Raw genomic sequence first — 20,715 nt, forward strand, 5'->3', positions numbered from 1 at the left:
TAGCCAGTAATTTGACAGTAATTTGAAGTCCTTCAACGCTTGATGAATGTCTTTCCACTTCTACTTCCAAGGAGGGTTTCGAAACAACTGTGAGTGCCATGGTCAATTCTTGCGGCTAGCTGGACGACAGTGATTCCACTCGCGATGGCGAGGACCTCAGCCCATGCCAGAGGATGGTGACGGTCGATATTTGTTATTCCACGAAGTACGAAGTGGTGGAAATAATACTGAAAGAGGAAGAACGGAAAAGAGCTAGAGACTAAAGTAGGTAGATCACAGACTAGATTTCATGTCGAAAGAAAGGGTGTGGAAGGGACGATACTTTGGCGATGAAAACGTTTAATATGCCAAGCGATACAATCGATTTGCATTCCATGTTCTGCTATGTTGATGTGTCGATGAAGTGATGAAGCATTCGATCTTCGGGCTCCTTCAATGAGAAAATGCCGGATATTAGTTCTTCCGGCACTTCTGATGACCTTGCATTTCTCCCATAGAAATTTATGTACCGCCGCGGAGCCTCGACCCCTCCAGCCTCGTGCTTTAATATACCCTCTACGACCACCAACAATGGCAATCACCATCCACGCACCAGCTCCGGCTGTTCTACCCTATAAGACCGCAGACTCATCCGACGAAGACTCTGACGATGGTGGAGCCGACCTCCAGGGCGACATTAACATGCGCCCCAGCAAACGAGCCCGACATTATCGAGAAGACATTGTCACGCCGGGCGAGGTTGTCACGGATGAGGATCAATGGATGAGGTAGGCCGACTCCAACTTCCGTGTGTTTTCCATGCTGATTGAGCAACAGAGGCCACGGCACATACCACAACCACGCGCGCGAAATCATCGCAACCGTCGCCGGCACCGTCCAAAAAACCAACAAACTCCTCTCCGTCCGCCCCCTCCGTGCACGCTACACCCCCGAGATTGGCGATCTAGTCGTCGGTCGCATCGTCGAGGTGCAATCCAAGAAATGGCGTGTCGACGTTGGCGCGCCTGTGTTGGCCAGTCTGCCATTATCGGCGATCAATTTACCTGGTGGCATTCTACGCAAACGCACGGAGACGGATGAGTTGCAGATTCGTACGTTTTTCAGCGAGGGCGATTTGCTGGTTGCTGAGGTGCAGAGTTTATATCAGGATGGGAGTGCGAGTTTGCATACGAGGAGTTTGAAGTATGGGAAGTTGCGGAATGGGGTTTTCATGAGTATTAGTGGGACGGGGGGAGGTGGGGGCGTGGTGAGGGCGAGGAGACAGCTGTGGACGATTGATACGATGAATGGGGGTGGGAAGGTGGATGTGATTTTGGGGGTTAATGGGTATGTCTGGATTAACAAACATATTGAGGTTGCGGGGGGGGAGACGGCGATTACGAGGATGGAGGAGAGTGTTAGTGCGACGGTTTATAGTAGTCAGAATGATTCGATTGCGCCAGAGACGAGAAAGGAGATTGCTAGGATAAGAGGGGTGATTACTTTGTTGGTTGAGGAGGGATTGAGAGTTGATGAGGATATGGTTATGAAGGGATATGAAGCTGCGTTGTTGGTTGATAGTGAGGAAGATGGGGAGACGAATGTTTTCCTTGGAGGAGAACAGGGAAAACTCGTGTTGAAGCAGTTGAGCGGTGTATGAAAAATACACACGAGTCATTGAATTGGACTTTAAAGATGTCGAAGATTCTGGAATGAGTAATTGCAACGGTGAGAATACCCTGGGATAGTAGGAATACTACTTCAGATATTTTCGAGTTGTCGGACCGCATTTAGAAGGGCCCTGTTTAGAAGTGGTACCGGATTCGGCAGCTCAAACTCAAGTACTGCCGGCGGTGGACATTATTTGCATTTCTTCCGAGGTCCACGGGTCCCTTGTGGAGTTCTCAAGTGCCTGCCAGGGTCACTTGGAACTGGAAACGGTCGGCAGCATCGAGATAGGCGAGGATTAGTCAATGCATGAATGCACGATGTTCTGATATGTTCTGGCTCGGCGCGTTGCTCGGTTGGCTCGAAGTTCTCGAAGTTTGGTACACCAGTGGGCGACACAATTCTCTGCGTACCCAAGAACTCCGAACGTAGATAACTTAGCACCACAGCTAAGTTTCGTATTTCTGTTAATATGGTGGTACGGAGTAAAGCCGTAGTATCATTCAAGTGTTGGATACACCTCAGCAGCTACTACGAAGGACAATCAGAAAGCAAACTGGCAGAACTTACAAAGCAGATATTACTAAACAATTAATAGATGTCGAATAGATGTCGAATAGAGAGTCCAGATTCGGAAACAAAATCACAATAATATATCTGATCCTGTGGTAAGTGATCTCAAAAACGAGAAAACTCCGATATCAATCATCGGTGTAACAATCTCCAACCACAATTCCATCGGCGATAGAGCCATCTAACTCGTCTAATTGGCTCGTCTCCCTCGTTTCGCTCGCTTCCACATGCTGTGCGTCTGGCTCGGGAGCAAGTGGGGCGCCTCAAACGTCCACACGTCATCTCCCCTGGCCGTATGAAATTTTCAGCCGCTAGAAAGCTTCGACAGCTTCGACAGCCCTACCAAAACGGCGGTCGAAACGACGATGGAGGGTCCATGATCCACTGTATGAGGCAAAATGGGACATTTCCATGATGCAAGACCGGAGTACGTTCCTGGTGACGGGGACTAGAATGGAGATGCTTGGTAATTTGGTGGGTGGTTTGGATGAGGAGGGTTTGGTATAAGAGGGGATGGTTCCTCGAGGGGAGTTGAATCATTCAATTATTCGATATCCTCAAGCTTCTAATCATACGCTCTTATACACCTCTATCAACAAATCTCAATCCAATTATCACATCTAAAACATCACCATGGTCGAGTTCACAGTCTTCAAAGGTTCCAAGGAGGGAAAGATCATCAAGTCTACCACTAGCAAAGAAGTTGCCAACGATGAAGTCCTCATCAAAGTAACTCACTCTGGTCTCTGCGGTACAGATGAACATTACAAAAAGGCCGATATGGTCTTGGGTCACGAGGGAGCTGGTGTAGTCGAGGTTTGTACTTCAACCTTTCAATTGAACATCCCACTAACAGACCCAGGAAATTGGCTCATCCGTCAAAGATCTCAAGAAAGGCGACTCCGTAGGCTGGGGCTACCAACACGACTCTTGCCGCTCCTGCAAACAATGTCTGACCGGCCACGAAACCCTCTGTTCCTCCCGCCAAATGTACGGTTCCGCCGACCTCGACCAAGGATCCTTCGCAACCCACGCCATCTGGAAAGCCGACTTCGTTTTCAAGATTCCCGACTCCATCCCCCGCGAATACGCCGCCCCTCTCCAATGCGGCGGCGCAACCGTCTTCAACGTCTTCCACTCCTTCAACATCCGACCCACGCACCGCGTCGGCATCATCGGCGTCGGCGGTCTCGGCCATCTCGCTATCCAATTCGGCGCCAAGATGGGCTGCGAAGTCGTCGTCTTCTCCAGCACCGACAGCAAGAAAGACGAGGCGATGCGTCTCGGCGCCTCTGAATTCGTCGCCACGAAGGGCGTCGAGAAACTCGATATCGGCAAACCGATCGATCATCTCCTCGTCACTACATCCTTCCAGCCAGACTGGAAACAATTCCTCCCCGTCATGGCCCCAAGCGGATCCATCTACCCGCTCTCCGTCTCCAACGACGATTTCACCATCCCCTACATGCCTGTTCTGGCGTCTGAGCTGAAGATTCAGGGCAGTCTGGTGGCGGCACGCGAGGTGCAGAGGGAGATGTTGCGGTTCGCGGCGCATCATCAGATTAGACCCGTTATTGAGACGTTTCCGATGACGGTGGAGGGGATTACGGAGGCGATGGAGAAACTTGAGGGAGGGGGGATGAGGTACAGGGGGGTGCTTGTTGCGCAGTAGGTGTGTGGATGGGTGTGTGTGTATTTTTATGTGTGGGTTTGTGAATTCAGCGGGTTTGATGGGATAGATAGGATAGATTCGGTTAATGATATCAATTTGACATGAGATGGTGTAGTTTTGACCGCTTGTGTTGTTCTCCTTCTACGATACATCCCCGGCATCAGGGAACTCACGCCTAACCCCCTCAGCTAAAAACGACATACCACCCTCGAAAACTCACCTAAACCCCCCTCCAGCGCAGTAAAATACTCACTCCGCCCACCAAAAAAAAACCACATCCCGGACGGACCTTTCACTATAACAACAGACGAAACCAAAACCACCTCTATCCATGTTCCCCACTTTCTGCGATGGGAGGTTGGGGTATGTTCGCTCTGTAGGATGGATTCAATGGAGGAAGGAGGTGGGATATTATGAATAGGCTCGGGTTGCTTTTTATTTAGTTTTTTGGGGGGGGGGGGAAGGCTTGTGGTAATGGAGTTGAAGGTTGATAGTGAGGTATGGTTTCTTCTTTAGTATGGGATGGGGTTTGCGATGTAATGGGATAGTTTTTTGTATGGTATGGTTGTCTTTGATGTGGCAGGTGACAGTTTGATTGAAATGCTTCTAGATCACTGCGGTCTGGAGCGTGCCGTTTGCAACGAGGATTTATGTTTTACCGCGCTAGGTGAGTGTTGCAGCTTCTGATGTATGAAGCTTACATGAAGGTTGGCTTGCGAAGTGGAAAAGATGTGCAAGGTGGCGGGGAATGGTTTTGTGTAAGGTTGGAGTAGTACTATGTTCTATGGGGGAGAAGGCTGTTGGGTTGACTTGTTCTGGTTGGGAGTGAAGATTTTTAGGTAGATGTCGGTGGGGATGATGGGGGTTGTTGTGGGTGTGATGGTGTCTTGAGAGATGGTCAATTCGAAAACGGTTTTCATCGAATGGTTTTCGAAGATTTGAATGATATGCCGGGTTAAATTACAATTTGGTATTATTCAAGATACTATTCGAAATTTGATATACCAATAGAATTGTGTCCTCGCAAACACCTTAGCCTGAATTGTTCTAATGCTAGTTCTGAGACTATCAAGATTTTTGAGCAGTTACTCAGAAACGCCAACCGTGTATGTCTTCTCTAGTATACGATATCTCGCCGGCGTTGGTGTTTTCGTGAGTCAAATGAGGGGGGAGCTGAAGTTCAAGTAGCGGGGCGTATAAGGACGCCATTGTGCTCTGATTCATCTCCATGGCTCGTTGCATGGCTATTTGCCGAGTAGTATCCATTACGAATACAGCCGCGACATCGAAACGAATCGGATACGCGTGGCCGGTTAATTGCAAGATTTGAGGGTTTCAACGGCTCCTTGCTTGCATGGCTTTGCTTTTGTGCCTATTTCAGTCCTTGCCCGAAGAAAATATAATTCGACCGACGTTGATTTCTCATCTTCGAGCCATCTTCGTTGTATCTTCTCACGTTAAGCCAGCTTGGTGAGGGAGATTGACGTGATTTCTCAGCGATCGATTTGATCGGGTAGTACGACTTTTCGAATAGTAGTAGGGGTGATATGGAGGGGAGATTTTAAGTTCGCCGCGGATTCATGATCTAGTTCCCAGTTAGCATCCATACTCTTAAACTTCGACAATCACACCAACCATTGATTCCGCTTACCCATTTGCAAACCCGCGGCCCTGATTTTTCCGGTCGTCCTTGACTGTTTGTTCAAGACTCAATTAACCAGTCTGTAAACTCCCGCGCCCACCAGAGCCAATGCAATAGATGTTATCCCAGCTTGTCGACTTTTAATCCCGAAAATGCTTTTACTTCGAAGTATTGCTGCTTGCTGTGCTTTCAACTGGGAGTGGCCAGAGAAGTAGCTGTATGTACCGAGCCCGATGAACGCAGCAGCTCCTATGAAAGTTAGCTGCTGGAATGGTAGCTTGAATCGGTATTTCTGACCTGTTACACGACATGGCATACAGTCGTCTGGATCTGTTCGTATTATTTCGTCATGTTGATTTGATGGATTGGGAGTTTCTTTGTAACTGGAAGCATTGGACATTTTGAGGTCGTGAATGTCTCTGTGGTACAGAGGTATTTCATGCGAGATATCAACAGGTCGTTGAACTTTTGAAGCTCGGGACGACGCGTGCTGGTCCGTGCATCTCCCCCACGTCGACGACCTCGAGACAGCTCTGCCCCACCAACGACTTGGTACTCGAGTAGGCTTGTTGAACTATGAGGAAAAGTTCTTCCATTTGATTCAGATTTGAAGTTGTAGCTCCTTCACCATGGGCGAGGTAATTGAAGCTATACACATCTACGATGAGCACAAGTAAATATCCCACTTCATCCCACTTCCATGCTAATAAACCTCCAGCAAACCAATCCTCTCACATGTCTACGCCGGTAGACCTCTATCCGCTACACAACTCCTCCCTCTCTACCTCGCCCATCCCCAACCAAGACCAAGTCTGATCTACCTACCAAATACCTCTCCCGCGACCCTAGTCTTCAGCTACATCCATTCGAATCTTCTGTTTGTCGTCACAGCTTCAACGGAAATAGAGCCTCTACTGGCACTCGAGTTTCTGCACAGGGTTATAGATATTCTCGAGGAGTTTTTGGGGTCTCCGCTGCTGGCGGTGAAGATAGAAAACAGTTATGATGTGGTTGCGCAGTTGCTGAATGAGATGTGTGATGCGGGAGCTGTTAGCACAACAGAGCCCAATGCGCTGAGGGATCTTGTGGAGGTTGAGGGATGGATTGGGAAGTTATTAGGAGGGATTAGTTTACCAGGGTAAGTCGAAAACATAAGTGAGGGCTACTAAGCTAATCATTTGGGGTTTAGGAAACCGGGATACTCGGCAAGTTCAAATTCAGCCATGGCAGGCATATCTTCTTCTGGAGCGTTGTCAGCAAACAGCCAGACTGTACCGTGGAGGAGGGCAAATGTACGACATACATCGAACGAGCTTTATGTCGATATTGTGGAAACCCTTTCCGTTACCTTGGCACCTTCCGGCCGACCTTTGGCTGCCTTCGCGAATGGCACAATTGCATTTACATCCAAAATATCAGGTGTTCCAGACATATTGCTGAACCTTTCAACTCCATCTGGGAAACAGAATATTGGTGGAGTCATGGAACTTCCCGTGTTCCATCCTTGTGTAAGACTGGCGAAATGGAGAGAAAGACCTGGTGAACTCAGTTTCGTTCCTCCAGATGGACGTTTTGTTCTGGCGGGTTACGAGGTTGATTTACTTCCATTCCAAAGTATCAAATCAGGTTCAGCCAGTGCAGCAAATCTAAAACTACCAGTTCAGTTGGAAGTGAAAACGAGCCTTGGCCCTACCGGATCCGATTTCGAGATTCGACTGGTCATCTCAAAGGTATCTGGCCAAGGCAACTCTTCTAGTGCAGGTCCGGCTTCGCGAGGGAACTCTGGTGCTTTTGGAGCTGGACTAGGAAAGCATGCTGGGACTTCATCCACACCGACATTAGAGGACCTCGTAGTCACAATACCTCTTCCAGCCGACGTAAGAAATTTGTCAGAAATCAGGGCCAGCAGAGGAGACACGACTTACAATCCGGGCGGCAGGGGTTTGGAATGGCATATACCTGCAAAAGAAGCCGTGGCTGGTGGAGCGACCTTACGGTGCACGATCGCTGGGCCATTGACAGAAAATGATGACTTTGAAGCAAATGGTTTCCGTTTGGATGGCAGATACGATTATGATGAGGAACCATATCAAAGCACGCCAGCCCGTGCCGAGAAGGTTCCGGAAAAGTCTGATGAACAGGCAGATGCTCGAAAAGTTGCACAAAATAAGATATTGATGCCTAGCTCAGCTTCTGTCAGTTTCTCCGTCAAAGGTTGGCTGGCTAGTGGTATCAAGGTTGAAAACTTGAGTGTCGCTAAGAGTCGTGGTCTAGGCGAAGGCGTCAAGCCTTATAAAGGAGTCAAATATCTGACTCTCAGTCGGAATGGGATTGAAGTCAGATGTTGATCGAACGACAATATCAAAGCGAGCGCATCAAAGGGCGTTACAGGTGGCAAGCATGGAGTTGCCGGGCATAGGCATTTGGAATCTGGGCCCTACCACTTTGCTTGATGGGAGATATGAACACATCACAATATAAAAGCACCGTCACAACATCATATGATGGAGAAATATTCCCCAAAGCATTTTGACTCTCACAACATACCTCATCTCGCCCTCAATCATCCACCAACTGCCTATTCAAACCACCTCTTCTTATCTCCCCCCTCAAAAACTGTCCTGGTATTATCCCCCATCCCTCTCGCCATTACCGTCTTCGGATATCCTCTTATCCAATTCCCCCCATTCCCATCATCCTTATCACCATTCCCCACCACACCCCCCTCAAAAACAGTCCTCATATTATCCCCCATTCTCCCTCCATCACCCCTTTCCCTTCCCTCCCCACCCAGCCTACCTCCCCTTGGTGTCGCCTGATCAATCCCATCCATAACAGTCCTCATATTATCCCCAAACTTATACGGCGAATTAGGATGTTGCACCTTCTGCTCTCTCACGTCCCTCTCTCTAGCTTTCCTCTCCTGATCCTCCCTCGCAGCTCGCGATATCGCAGCAGCCCTCTCCTTCAACACCCGTTCCTCCTGCGCTTTCCGTTCCGCTTCCCTCGTTATCGCCGCCGCCCTTTCCTTAATAACCCGTTCCTCCTGCGCTTTCCGTTCCGCATCTTCCCTCGCTACCCTAGCTATAGCTTCCGCCCGCTCCCTTCGTAACGCAGAGGCGTGAGCTTCCTCTGCCTTTCGCTGTCGTTCACGCTGCGCCATTCTTTCTTTTGACAATCTCTCTTCTTGCGCTTTACGTTCTGCTTCGCGTGTTATAACTTCTGCGCGTTTTCTCCGTTCTTCTTCCTCTGCTCTGTCTCTCTCTTTGCGTTGTCTTTCACGCTCTGCCTTTCGTTCTCTCTCTGCTCTCTCCTCCTGGGATTTCCGCTCTGCTTCGCGTGTTATAGCTTCAGCGCGTTCTCTCTGTTGAGCGGCAGCTTTGGCTTTACGCTCTTCTTCTTCGCGGGCTTTCCGCTCTGCTTCCCGTTTTTTGGCTGCTGCTCTCTCTTTCGACTCTTTCTCAGCTTGTGCTTTACGTTCAGCTTCTCGAGTTACAGCTTCGGCGCGTTCCCTCCGTTCTTGTTCCCGTGCTTCTTCTTCACGAGCTTGACGCTGTCTTTCACGCTCTGCCCTTCGTTCTTTTTCTGCTCGTTCCTCTTGCGCTCTACTGTCCGCTTCTCTTCGCAGAGCCTCAGCTTTCCCTCTCCGTTCCTCCTCCTCCGCTCTCTCCCTATCCCTTTCTCTCCGCTGTCTTTCAAGTTTCGCCACTCTCGCCCTCTCCTCCTGCGCTTTCCTCTCCGCTTCCTCCCTCGCAATCCTTGAAATCGCATCTACCTTCTCCCTCCTCGCCCTCTCCTCACTCGTCTCCCTCCCCTTCTCCTGCACCGCTTTCCGTTTAACCTGCTCCCCACCATCCTTCTGCACCGGCAGCTGTTTCCTCTCAATCTGCTGTTTCAGCCGTACGGGAAGTTGCACTTCCCTCCCCTCTTTCCTAGGACCTTGATTCTGTTTCTCCCCTGTCGGCTTCTTAGGAAGTTCTTTCCTGTATTTCTCCGGGATGGGAGGGACAGGGGGGATATACTCATCCGGGCCATACTTTTCCTCGCTGCGTATGCGTTCGAGATCTTTTTCGGTGAGCGACCAGGGGAAGTTGCGGTCGTTTGTGGGGTCTGTGTTGGAGCGGTGGTCTTGCTATTTTGCGTTAATAACCATTCTTTTTCAATACCAAACTCAAGATTAGAGTTTGGGGTGTGCGAGAATGTACACACAGGTCTCCTCCTCCTCTCCCGCCCCACAGTACTATTCCGTCGTCTTTCACCGTCTCTCCTTCTCTCCGTACTCCCATCTCCATACACATCATCATCGGTATAACTTCTTCCTCGCCGCCGATTCTCTCTTTCCCGGTCGCCTGAGACTGCGCGTCCAGCATCTTTATTGTTTCGGTCACGGTCGTCGTCGTCGTTGTGGCCGAGGTTGACTATGCTTGAAACTCGACGCCTGAATCTGCCGAGGAGCTTTTCTTTGGGTTTTTCTTTGGGCATGGCGGTGAGATGCTGAGCGGTACCTATAAGGTAGATATTTGGTGATGTCTCTGTGGGATTTAAGGAGAGGGACAAGAATTTTGGTGTATTGACAGGCTGGAAGAGGTGATGAATGGCTGGGGGTGAGTGATGGGGATGGATGAGGAAGGGAGATGAATGTGGTGGGATCTGATTCATATTAATCAGATTCTGCGAATCGAATCTCTCGTCCGGTTATTAGAAAATCATTAGAAATTCTTTCTGAGTTGAGATGCAAAGAACTTTTTCAGAAAGATCTATGGGGCAAAAGCACATTGCTCACTTAGAACCCTTTACTCCTTTTCACCAGCAATAACTTCTGTTTAACACTGTTTTGAAACCTTAATAAGTGGTATGAGGTCTGGATTTAAACCCTTTCTTTGGAAATACAATGACATTGTTGTTTTATGAGGCAAAGGTACACTGTCCTCTTTCGGGATCCCATTTGATGCCATAGATGGCGGATATCATAGGCTTTTGTCAGACTTCGACATGAATTTCATTCCCGAAAAGAGATTCAAAGAAGGGGGAAGCTGTGTGTTGTTAATCCGATGTCTATTCCACTATTTACCTATCTTCAATTCTTTTTTTATTCTCTTCTATTCCAATCTTAACTACTTTGATTGTTCGATGCTATCTATCGCACCACACCTCGCGAGGTTACTAACTTAAGATTTATGCCGCTGTCTACGACTCCTTACTCCTCCTCTTCGGGGACCCGAGATTTTGCGCCCGCCACTACACTCAATTTCTCTTAAAACGTATATTCTATCTACTGCCTTATTAAGTAAATTTGAGATAATAATTCGTAAGAAGTTCTAATCTACTCAAATATAGTCTTATATTACATGATGATCTAGAAAGTAAACATATTTAGGTGTTGTTGTAAAATATTACTTATTAGGCGAGGTGTGTAAAATCTCGGGGTTTTTTCGTCCCTGGAGAGCTCCTCTTCTCCACATCTGGTCCTGGCTACTTCAAAACAGTGAATTAAGGAAGAACTCAAACAACTGAAAACAATTCATGAGTTACTTAAGTTGAGTGGAGTTATATAACTTATTATTAAGGCTGTTTTAGCCTAAGATAAAAGATAAGGAAAAGATGAACACATACTTTCTCGCGTAACTAATAAATCCTTATTTATTTACTATAACCTTTAAGTTAATAACTAATAACCTTAGTTAATATCTTTTAATTTTATAGGGGTAGTAAACGGACGCTTCTAGGTTAACTTAAAGGATGCTAGCCACTAACCCCCTCTAGGCACGCCCCCCTAAGCACCCCTCTTTTTTTTGGTAGGGTTATATTAACGGCTTCTAGCCCTCGGATTAGCTAGAGTACCACATGTGTAGCACAACTCAATAATTTAAATAAATCATAGTTACGTAAGTTAAGTTGAGTTAACTTTGAGTCGTTAATGATTATCTTGAGTTAAGTTTGAGTTATACCCGCAACTCAACTCAACTCAACTTATTTAATACACTGCTTCAAAAATTCAATCTCCTTTACCACAACTCAAGTAGATTCAAGCAGGAAGAATTATTATTACGTCAGCGAATTTTGAATCCAATGTCTATTCCACTATCTACTACTTTTCTCTTATTCTAATACTAGTCACTTTAAAGTTCTACTCTCATTTTAGCTGATCTCATCACATCCCGCTGATGTATCAATCCAATGTCTATTCTACTATCACCCACTCTAACCTCTCCTCTCTTATGCTAATCCCAATCACTCTAAACACTTAGCTTCACCTCTTCCCCTTTCCCCTTTCTCCATCCCTCTTCCCCTTCCCCTTCCCTCTTCCCCTTTCCCCATCCCTCTTCCCGTCCCCCTTCCCTCTTCCCCCGCTTACAACCCCTCAAGAACCCCTCCTCGTTCCCTGTGGAGGCTGCTGTCCCTGAGGAGCTTGCGACCTCCCCCTCTCAGACTCAAAAGCCCTCGAAAGCATTAAAGGCATAGCCACCGAATGGACCGTAGGATGATGTGGTGGCTGCACGAAGGGCGCTGCGTAGACGGTTGCGCCTGCTACTTGTTTTCTTGTAGAGGAGATGGGATTTTGGTGGGAGCGATGGGACTGGGGGTATGGGGACGGGGAGGAAGCTCGAGAGTGTGGTGCTCGGGAGTGCGGTGAGGGAGAGGGTACTCTGCTTTGATTGTGGGATTGGTGATGAGACGGGGCTCGAGAGTGATATTGCGAATGTGGTGAGGGGGAAGGAGCTCGCGAATGATGTTGCGAATGACCTTGACCAGGTTGACTCAACACTCTACTCCTCGGAGCAAAACTAAGTCCCTGCATCTTACCTGACATCCCAATCGAGTTCCGTGGACTCCTGCCCTGAAAAGCACTTCCTCCAGGATTCTGCACTCTGTTCAATCCGCTCAGTGAGTTTCGTCGACTAATCCCTCCCTGGGGTGCCTGACTCAGCCCAGGAACTTGCATCCCACTCCCCCCCTGATGTCTCGAACTTGCCCCCAACGGCTGTGGACCAACACTCAACCCCGGAACCATCAACTGACTCCCTCCCCTCGGCGGCGCCTGCGCTTGCCCTTGCCCAGGTGACATACCCCATCCTTGCCCTCGTGGCCGAAGCCCCAATTGACCAAACGGATCGTTGCTCGATAGCATCGCGCCTCTCGTTGGAGAACCAGACCGAGAAGACGTCAGTTGTCCCGAACGGGGATCCATCCACTGATCTCTCCCCATATATATGTGTGTCTGGCTTCTTTTGCGGAATTTTTCGTTTTCTCGAGCGGTTTCGCGGAGTTCTTTCTCGATGCTTTTTTTTGCTGCGGAGGAGGCGGTCAAGGAAGTTGTGGATTGGGTCGTGGTCGATTGGCATTGTGGTGTTTGTAAAGCTGCTTTGTGAGGCTACTTTGTGAGTGAAGCTACTTTGTGAGGTAAATAGAGAAAGAGAGGAGAGGTGGGAGATTAAGGTGGGGGTGTATTTATGGTTGAAATTGTGGTGAAGATTATTGTGGTGTTTGTGAGGGAAGTGGTGAGTGAAGTGGCGAGCGAGGAGGAGCGTGTGATTAAACCTATAAGAAGATAGTGAAAGAAGCACCAGCTGATGACTTTTCTGTTCTAATCACAGATATGAATAGAAAGATCTGAAAGGCAATGCAATCAGCAACAGTGGCTAGCAGCAATCAGATAGCCATTACATCAGTGTAACAAGATGCCACAGTAAGCCCCGAGTTGTTAAGATTCATCTGTACCAGTGTTAGTATCTGCGGAATTGATCTGGTCGTCTGTTCTGAAATAGCACTGAAGTAACTTAGACCTTCTCAGAAAACCACCTCTATAACCCTCCATTAACTTCCTCAGTGTAGTCACCGTCCCGACCTAAGAAACACCATAACCTAGATACGCAAATCGAAATGAAATGTACACCAGCAAGTCGAGTAAGTAGCTCGTCATACCGCTCCTAGCACCTCACAATCAACTCAGCAGTCCTCCCGGGAATGGAGGCAGCCACACAAAACGTTTCCAAAAAAACTGCTTAACCATCTAGATTCGCTACACCTCAACATAGTAATTTAGAATACATGAAGCCAGTCCCATCATGAGAACCATGCCTCCATCCCTGAGTGAGAGCCCTCTAATGCGCCTAACAATGATGCCGGTACTCTCTTGACGCCCCTATCCTCCCAATTTTGACCAGTACACGAGGCTCGAAGAAATTCATTCATAATATTGTCACACAATCGCAAGAACAGTTCACTTCTTCTTGCCTCCTTTCTTGCCCTTTCCGCCTTTCGCTGGAGGGGCTGGACTGGAGGCAGATGTTCCAACACTAGAAGCACGAGAAGAGGGTGCGGCTGATGTAGCCTTGCTGCCAGCTCCGGACTTTACATTATCAAGCGCTTTGTTCTGTTTGCATGTTAGGATAATCCTCGATTCGAATCATACTGACTAACCTTTACACCATTCTTAGACTTCTTCTTCGCTGGCTGCATACCAAGGACACTGTCCTCATCATTCATGTCATCATCGGGCTCTCTCTTGCCTTTACCATTCGCAGCTCCGTTGGCGCCTTTGGTAGTGGCTGCAGCCTCTTCAAACTCTCTAGCAACGGTTGTAAGGAGAGTTGTGCATCGCCTGCTGATCTCGATTGGTGTTCGACTCAGAAAGAACCAGTCAAAGCGGAAGAGCGGACTTTCTCGAATGTCATCACGAATACGTTCGTGAAGATTTTCTCCGTCGAGACCATACTTGTCCAAGAGCACGAGCAGGAATCGATCCTCTTCCTCGGTATATACCTTCTTATTTGTAGTGGAGACCGAATAATTGAGCTTCAACTGCTGCAATGGAACGCGATATTGCTGCATCTTCTTTCGCAACATCAACCGTTGATGCTCCATCTTTCGAGTCTTTTCCTCGCCAGCTTCGATCAGACCAACATACTTGGAGTAATCGGCAATCTCGGTGTATCGTTGCCAGAACACCTTCGCATAAGCTTTGATCTCTGATTCAGTCTTGCCGTCGACTTCCTCAGCAATCATTGGAAAATTCTTGCGTCCATACTTGGCGGATCCGTTAATGAATTGTTGGAAATCTCGACGATTCCATTCGGCGAATCCTTGTTGTGAAAGGGTCTGCTTCTCTTCTTGTTCTTCTGCAGTGAGTGGTGTGGCGTTGTCAATTTCTTCTTGATCCAGAGCACGCTCAGCTTCACGTTCCGAGAGATCTTCGTCGGTACCTTCAGGCAGAGGGACCTTGTAACCAATCTCCTTGCGGTGGAAAGCAGTCTCGCGATCCTGTAAATCGCGGAGAAGTGGCGGGAAGAACTGGTAATCATGAACCGTGACTTGTTTCGGTGCGCGAGGAGCTTTTGGTTTTGTGTCTGCAACACGTCCACCTGTCGAAAGCGCTTGCTTGTAGTATTTGTCCATAGAATAAGACTGCTCCTTTCTTTCACGCTTTGCTGGGTTGATCCAGTTTATGCCAATCTCCTTTTTCTTGTTGGTAAAGTCCTGACCGTTCCACTCATAGGCAGACTCGGAGGTGAAATTCTGCAAATCATCAATTCCAAGTTTCTCGTACCGCGCATTAAGTTCCGCTGTTCGCTTTTCACCATGCTTGAGAATTTCGTCGATATCACCATCGTCAGCATCCACACCCTTCTCCGCTAAAGCACCAATTCCACCCTTGCTTTGGAACACCTTTTCAGCACCATGCTGGATCATGTTGAGAAGCTCGTCTTTATTGGCAGCAGCTTTCGCGGCAATTTGTGCGCGACCCTGCTGAATAACCAATTGGTCAAGGCGGAGTTTTTGCGCAGCACGTTCGAGAACCTTTTCTTCAATAGCATGTTCCGTAACAAATCTGTAGACGACTACTTGTTTGGTTTGACCAATACGATGAGCTCTGTCCATAGCTTGAAGATCGGCTTGGGGATTCCAATCGCTATCGAATAGTACAACAATATCGGCACTTGTCAAGTTAATACCAAGACCACCTGCACGGGTGGTAAGTAGGAAGACAAATTTCTCAGAATCCGGTTTGTTGTAATCGTCGATGGCCGAAATACGATCTTCATGGGCCGTTCCACCGTCGATTCGGCAGTATTTGAATTCTCTGAACACACAGTAATCCTCCAGAATATCCAACAAACGACTCATCTGCGAGAAAATCAAGACTCGGCTACCTGCTTTCTTCAGTCGGACAAGCAGTTTGTCCAACATAAGCATCTTTCCTGCATTGAAGATCAAATGTTCATCGGTAGTATATGGAGGTCCTGGTTCGGCGCCTTCGAACAAATATGGATGGTTACAACATTTCCGCAGCTGCATGACGATGTTCAAAAGACGCGTTTTTGATTCTCGCTTGCCCCCTGCTCCGTTGACCGCGTCGATATCCTTTTCTAAGATCTTCTTATACCACTTCACCTGCATTTCAGACATGCCAATGTAAAGATTGATCTCTTTCTTGGGTAAAAGACTCTTTTCCACATCACTCTTGACTCGTCGTAACAAGAAAGGTCTGAGAATCCTATGCAGCTGTTGGACGACAGTATCTTGATCTGCACCTTGGCCAGAGAACCATTGATCGAAGGCTTCCGCATCTCCGAAAACGTCCGGAAGTAAGAAATTAAGCAACGCCCAAAGTTCGTGAAGGTTATTCTGGAGCGGAGTTCCAGTGATTAATAGACGATTACGGGAATTGAACAATCGAATGACTTGAGCCAAGGATGATTCTTCATTTTTGATACGATGGGCCTAAAAAGTCAGCAAGTTTTCTAGTGTGATCTCCGTAATTTAGCTACTCACCTCATCAATAATAATATACTCCCACGCAAATTTCTTGAGATGTGACTTTTCGCGCAAGATCATTTCATAACTTGTAATGCAGACATCGAATTTCTCATCCACAAGTCGATCAGCAATCAACTGGTGACGCTCTTCCTTGGCACCTTGGAGTACAAGAACATTAACCTCAGGAGTCCATTTGGCAAATTCTCGCTTCCAGTTGTCCAGGGTAGACTTTGGCACTACCACCAAATGAGGGCCGGTAATGTCCATAATATGTCTAAGGTAGCCGAGGAAAGATATCGTTTGTAAAGTCTTGCCCAAACCCATCTCGTCTGATTTGTTAGCAGTGGTTCTGAAAACATTGTAGGAGGGACCTGCCTGCTAGAATTCCAGAAATACCGTTCTCGTGTAGAGAAATCAACCAGTTGAGACCTGCGACTTGGTAATCACGCATCTCACCACCCTTGATAAATCCAGGAGATTCTCTAAACACTGTTTCAGCGGATCCGCCAACTTTTTCGTCTTTGAGTAATTCTGCATCTTCTTCTGCTTCGGTTCTCCGACGTCGTTCGTTGCCAGCACCTCCTTGCCTATCACGGCCCTTTTTGACTTTATCACCCTCTGCATTTTGACGATCAATCTCATGCATAATCTCCTTCAGTCTTGGATTGGGGTTCGTTTCGATGAAATGTCGAAATAAATCAGTCAGGCCAAGTAGGTATCGAAATCGTCGTATGGAATCATCCTCCTATTTTGCGACAGACTGTTAGTCCACGTGTCCCACACAAAGTCAAAAGCTGCAGCTCTCGTGTTTACTGACTTTGGATTCTCCCAGTATATCATGCTTCTTGCCAAACACACTGCGACGAAGCAATGTAGCTTCTGATCTTCGTTTCCGGCCATCTGTTGGTTCTCCTACGACACTACTTGCTGTGGTATTTGGATTTGTATCTGAATCTTCGGTGTAATCTGGGGTTTCATCGACATCCTGTAGAATAGGTTAGAATACATACAATTTAAGAAATAAAAGTGGTAGATGTGAAGTCGCAGCAAGCGCATGGAATAGGAAAGCATGGATATGTGAGTGCAATGAATTCTGCATACCATTGGATCCACTGGAAGTTGAGTAATAGGCTCTGCTACATCAACCATGGAAGTATCTGTATCTGTGTTTGCACCACTGGCGCGAGATGATCTGGGCGCCATATTGCAATGCCTCAACCCTGAGAGGGTGGAATAGCGAAAGAATGCGCCGTATGCGGATGAGGAAAACTAATTAACGGTGAGATAAAAAGTTGTAGTCGCGTTACTGATGAGAAGGCGTCTTTCTTTTGATGTAGGAAATGCGTAGAGACACAAACAATCCCTGAGTATGGGAATTCGACGCGTCGACCTGAAGGCTTTGGAAAGTCAAGATGCCCATCTACTACTGCGCGGCTCGAACTTTTGGCGCTAGGCTAAACCCCGGATGTATGCGGCAATCTGTCAAAAGCAGCGGTTTATTCCATGGACTAGATGGATTGATTCCAGAACAATATTCCAATATGATCCTGTTTAGTAATTAACTTTTACCAGAACAGTAAAAGCAAGAAAACATTCACATTGATTCTCACTGTTCTGGTAAGAGTCATATGATTCAAGTCCTAATCTCTACACGTTTTAGTCATTTGGACATCACACTCACAGGGCGAAGCCGCTGCTTTATCACCTCCATCCCATCATCAACGCGGGACCTCCCTTCAATTTGAAAGACTCCTCTACACTCGATCACGCACAACACACTTTGCTCCATTTGGAGAGACGAACTAGCGACTATTTACGGCTACGTGTAGCATATAAGCGGACATAATAAGTGGCATCTTAGCCAATTTAGGTACGAAAATCTTGACAAAGCCGTTCAGACAAGCTTCTGGGCACCCGCACCCCGATCCGGCTGACCAGATTACCATAGTAATCGACGACGACGACAACACCAACACAACCATGGATTCTATGCGGAGTTTGAACACATCTCTCCCTGGAACCTCACCTCCAAAGCAGCAAGTTGGAGAATCACCGGAGCAGCTGCTTCAAGCATTCAAATCAGCCGCTCTTGCAGTGACGACATTATATAAAACTGCCGCTGCGAAGCAAAGCAAGGCGAGAGCGGAAGGATATCAGGATGCTTTGGATGAGCTATTATCGTATTTGGATAAGGAAAATATTGGACTGAGTGATGGAGAAGGATGGGGCATACGGAGATGGGCTACGGAAAGACTCGACGGGAGAGACTCGATGAATCATAATGTGGAAAGCGAGGATGAGGTGGTGGAAAAGAACGACGGACCATCATCACCAGTTTTACAAAGAGCACACAGTTCAACTCGACTGAGTCCGAACCCAACGAGAACGAGGGCGGCATCTCCAACAAGATCAGATTCAGCACCACCAAATATCCCCACACCACAATCTCCTGTTGCCGAACCGATACCAATATCAATTCCTCAACAAAGCCAATTTACATTTCGTGCCTCGCACCAATATCCTCAGGAATCGGAGACGATAATATCAGATCTCGAAATGTCGGATAATAATCGAACGCATAATCACGATGGATCAGTAAACACAAGCAATCCTACAGGAATAACAATCTCCCGCCCATCTCGAGCCGGTTCAAGACACAACAACCATCCTTCACGGAACAACACACGCACCGCCGCAACAATAGGAAGAGGAGCCGGACAGAAAAGAAAAATCAACATTGGTGATTTTTTCGATATTGGAAACTTAGGGCCTGGCAAGGATAATTTTGGTGGGGGTGGGAAACGAGGACGATTCATATGAGGGGCCGAGACCTAACCCCCATCTCCACTTCAACACCACCAACCCATTTGATTCGCAACCAAATCTCGATTCTGGAAAGTCGATTCCCGTGACCCACCACTTTTTTATGATCAATTACGATGCATTGCAGGAGCATTTGGGAGGGGGGTTTTCCACCAGGCTTGGTGGGGGAAGGGCTGCATGGAGTAGCATTAGAACTGAACTGGTGTGATCATGTAATTGAGACCCGGACGTTACTCGATGACGTTTTTGGAGTCGTGCTCTTGTCATTTGGACGGCTGTGATGAGAGATACCCCTTGCATTGAGTTATAAGTTGATAGAGAAGCATGAATATAACGTTTGATGTGTTGATCACTTATACTTAAACGAGGAATTTCTCCAGAGATTTCAGGTTCATTTGCTAAAAGGTAAATCTTGGATTTGACTTCGTGCAGAACGCTTGACTTCTTCCGAATTTCCTCCCTTCACACCTTTGAATCGCCTAAATTCAAGTCAGCCTCAAAATCCAAACCGCAAAATCCAAATCTGAACACATGTTATCATTCTCAAACTCAACTGTTTGATTTAAAGAAACTGTCAAAACTCTACACAATAATAACGAGGACCAACTTTACTAACATACTGCTTTTGCTTTCATCGCATAATTAGCACTAGGTCAAGTGGGTTTTTTTTAGAGTATCGAATTCTTGTGCTGTAGTTAATATCCTATGTCAACTGTTACTTTACACGTTTGTCTGACTCAAACCTAAACACAATCCAAACACTCCTAGAAATTATAATCTTCAAATATAAGCTTAATACAACCTTTATCTATTTATCCTAAACTCGAGTGGCTTTTTTAAGAATCGTTACTTACAACCTTTAAATAAGAAGAAAAAGTAAAACCCAACATTGTAGCTATTATCCCTTTTCCAGCCTCACTACCGATAATCTCACAAACCGTAGTCACAGCTGTGTCACCCTCTAAATACAGACATATGAAAGCCTGACAACTTACCTCCTGTAACTCACAGACAGAAAACTAAATAGATCACTGAGATGTTTCGGTAAACAGAGCGCATTTCCCTCGGAAGCGCAACTTTGTGCCTATGTTAGATTACAGGGATCAAAAAGCACTCTGGGAAGGTATTATACATCTGCTACTTCTTCTCGACGCCTTAAAATGTGATGTAAAGACATCATTGTCAGAAATTGAGGGGTGAGACTAAGTTTCTTACTTGAGTGCATGTGCTTGGATGGGAGTGTGAGAAAAGAACTATAAGTTTAATGCATAACAGGCAGCTTGACTTTTGACTTCGTGGGGTGATGAAAGAAAATAAGACATATCAGTAGCGCTTCCCATGGTAAGCATATACTCTATGGCTCTTGAACCATCTGCAACTAGAATTTTTTATATTTCTTTGACTCCAGAAACAGAGTCTCTAAATTCGACTCTAGCCCTTCTACTAAAATCTCGTTTCAGTAATGACTTTCTCGTGACATTGAAGAAAGAATCATCAAAATGAAATGCCACATGTTCTACAATCTTGTCATTTACTGAGATCATATTTTTGCTCTCCATTATCACCTTTCTCACACGCACTTACACAGCTACAACCTCAA

At 46.9% G+C, this 20,715-nt stretch overlaps 8 protein-coding genes across 8 annotated transcripts; 4 read left to right on the plus strand and 4 right to left on the minus strand.

Moving 5' to 3' along the window:
* Positions 1–570: 570 nt before the first annotated feature.
* GLAREA_07194 (Nucleic acid-binding protein) lies at positions 571–1,639 on the plus strand (the record flags this gene model as incomplete). The annotated part of the gene is made up of 2 exons (XM_008081142.1): positions 571–767; positions 817–1,639. 2 exons carry the CDS (start codon positions 571–573, stop codon positions 1,637–1,639), a joined length of 1,020 nt encoding a protein of 339 aa, XP_008079333.1.
* A 1,214-nt stretch (positions 1,640–2,853) lies between these two features.
* GLAREA_07195 (GroES-like protein) lies at positions 2,854–3,892 on the plus strand (the record flags this gene model as incomplete). The annotated part of the gene is made up of 2 exons (XM_008081143.1): positions 2,854–3,036; positions 3,083–3,892. 2 exons carry the CDS (start codon positions 2,854–2,856, stop codon positions 3,890–3,892), a joined length of 993 nt encoding a protein of 330 aa, XP_008079334.1.
* Positions 3,893–5,601: 1,709 nt separating this feature from the next.
* Positions 5,602–5,934, minus strand: GLAREA_07196 (uncharacterized protein; the record flags this gene model as incomplete). The annotated part of the gene is made up of 2 exons (XM_008081144.1): positions 5,602–5,783; positions 5,832–5,934. The coding sequence occupies 2 exons, from the start codon at positions 5,932–5,934 to the stop codon at positions 5,602–5,604; spliced, it is 285 nt and encodes a 94-aa protein (XP_008079335.1).
* A 229-nt stretch (positions 5,935–6,163) lies between these two features.
* Positions 6,164–7,882, plus strand: GLAREA_07197 (Second of Mu2 adaptin subunit (ap50) of ap2 adaptor; the record flags this gene model as incomplete). The annotated part of the gene is made up of 3 exons (XM_008081145.1): positions 6,164–6,207; positions 6,253–6,672; positions 6,724–7,882. 3 exons carry the CDS (start codon positions 6,164–6,166, stop codon positions 7,880–7,882), a joined length of 1,623 nt encoding a protein of 540 aa, XP_008079336.1.
* Positions 7,883–8,112: 230 nt separating this feature from the next.
* GLAREA_07198 (uncharacterized protein) lies at positions 8,113–10,016 on the minus strand (the record flags this gene model as incomplete). The annotated part of the gene is made up of 2 exons (XM_008081146.1): positions 8,113–9,666; positions 9,744–10,016. 2 exons carry the CDS (start codon positions 10,014–10,016, stop codon positions 8,113–8,115), a joined length of 1,827 nt encoding a protein of 608 aa, XP_008079337.1.
* A 2,417-nt stretch (positions 10,017–12,433) lies between these two features.
* GLAREA_07199 (uncharacterized protein) lies at positions 12,434–12,877 on the minus strand (the record flags this gene model as incomplete). Its single annotated transcript, XM_008081147.1, has 1 exon — positions 12,434–12,877. The coding sequence occupies one exon, from the start codon at positions 12,875–12,877 to the stop codon at positions 12,434–12,436; it is 444 nt and encodes a 147-aa protein (XP_008079338.1).
* Positions 12,878–13,755: 878 nt separating this feature from the next.
* GLAREA_07200 (P-loop containing nucleoside triphosphate hydrolase) lies at positions 13,756–17,495 on the minus strand (the record flags this gene model as incomplete). Its single annotated transcript, XM_008081148.1, has 6 exons — positions 13,756–13,908; positions 13,956–16,256; positions 16,308–16,621; positions 16,689–17,037; positions 17,110–17,277; positions 17,394–17,495. The coding sequence occupies 6 exons, from the start codon at positions 17,493–17,495 to the stop codon at positions 13,756–13,758; spliced, it is 3,387 nt and encodes a 1,128-aa protein (XP_008079339.1).
* Positions 17,496–18,272: 777 nt separating this feature from the next.
* On the plus strand, positions 18,273–19,112 carry GLAREA_07201 (uncharacterized protein; the record flags this gene model as incomplete). The annotated part of the gene is made up of 1 exon (XM_008081149.1): positions 18,273–19,112. The coding sequence occupies one exon, from the start codon at positions 18,273–18,275 to the stop codon at positions 19,110–19,112; it is 840 nt and encodes a 279-aa protein (XP_008079340.1).
* Positions 19,113–20,715: the final 1,603 nt, after the last annotated feature.

The sequence above is a fragment of the Glarea lozoyensis genome (assembly GCF_000409485.1).
Source record: "Glarea lozoyensis ATCC 20868 chromosome Unknown GLAREA14, whole genome shotgun sequence".
In the NCBI taxonomy this organism is placed as follows: domain Eukaryota; kingdom Fungi; phylum Ascomycota; class Leotiomycetes; order Helotiales; family Helotiaceae; genus Glarea; species Glarea lozoyensis.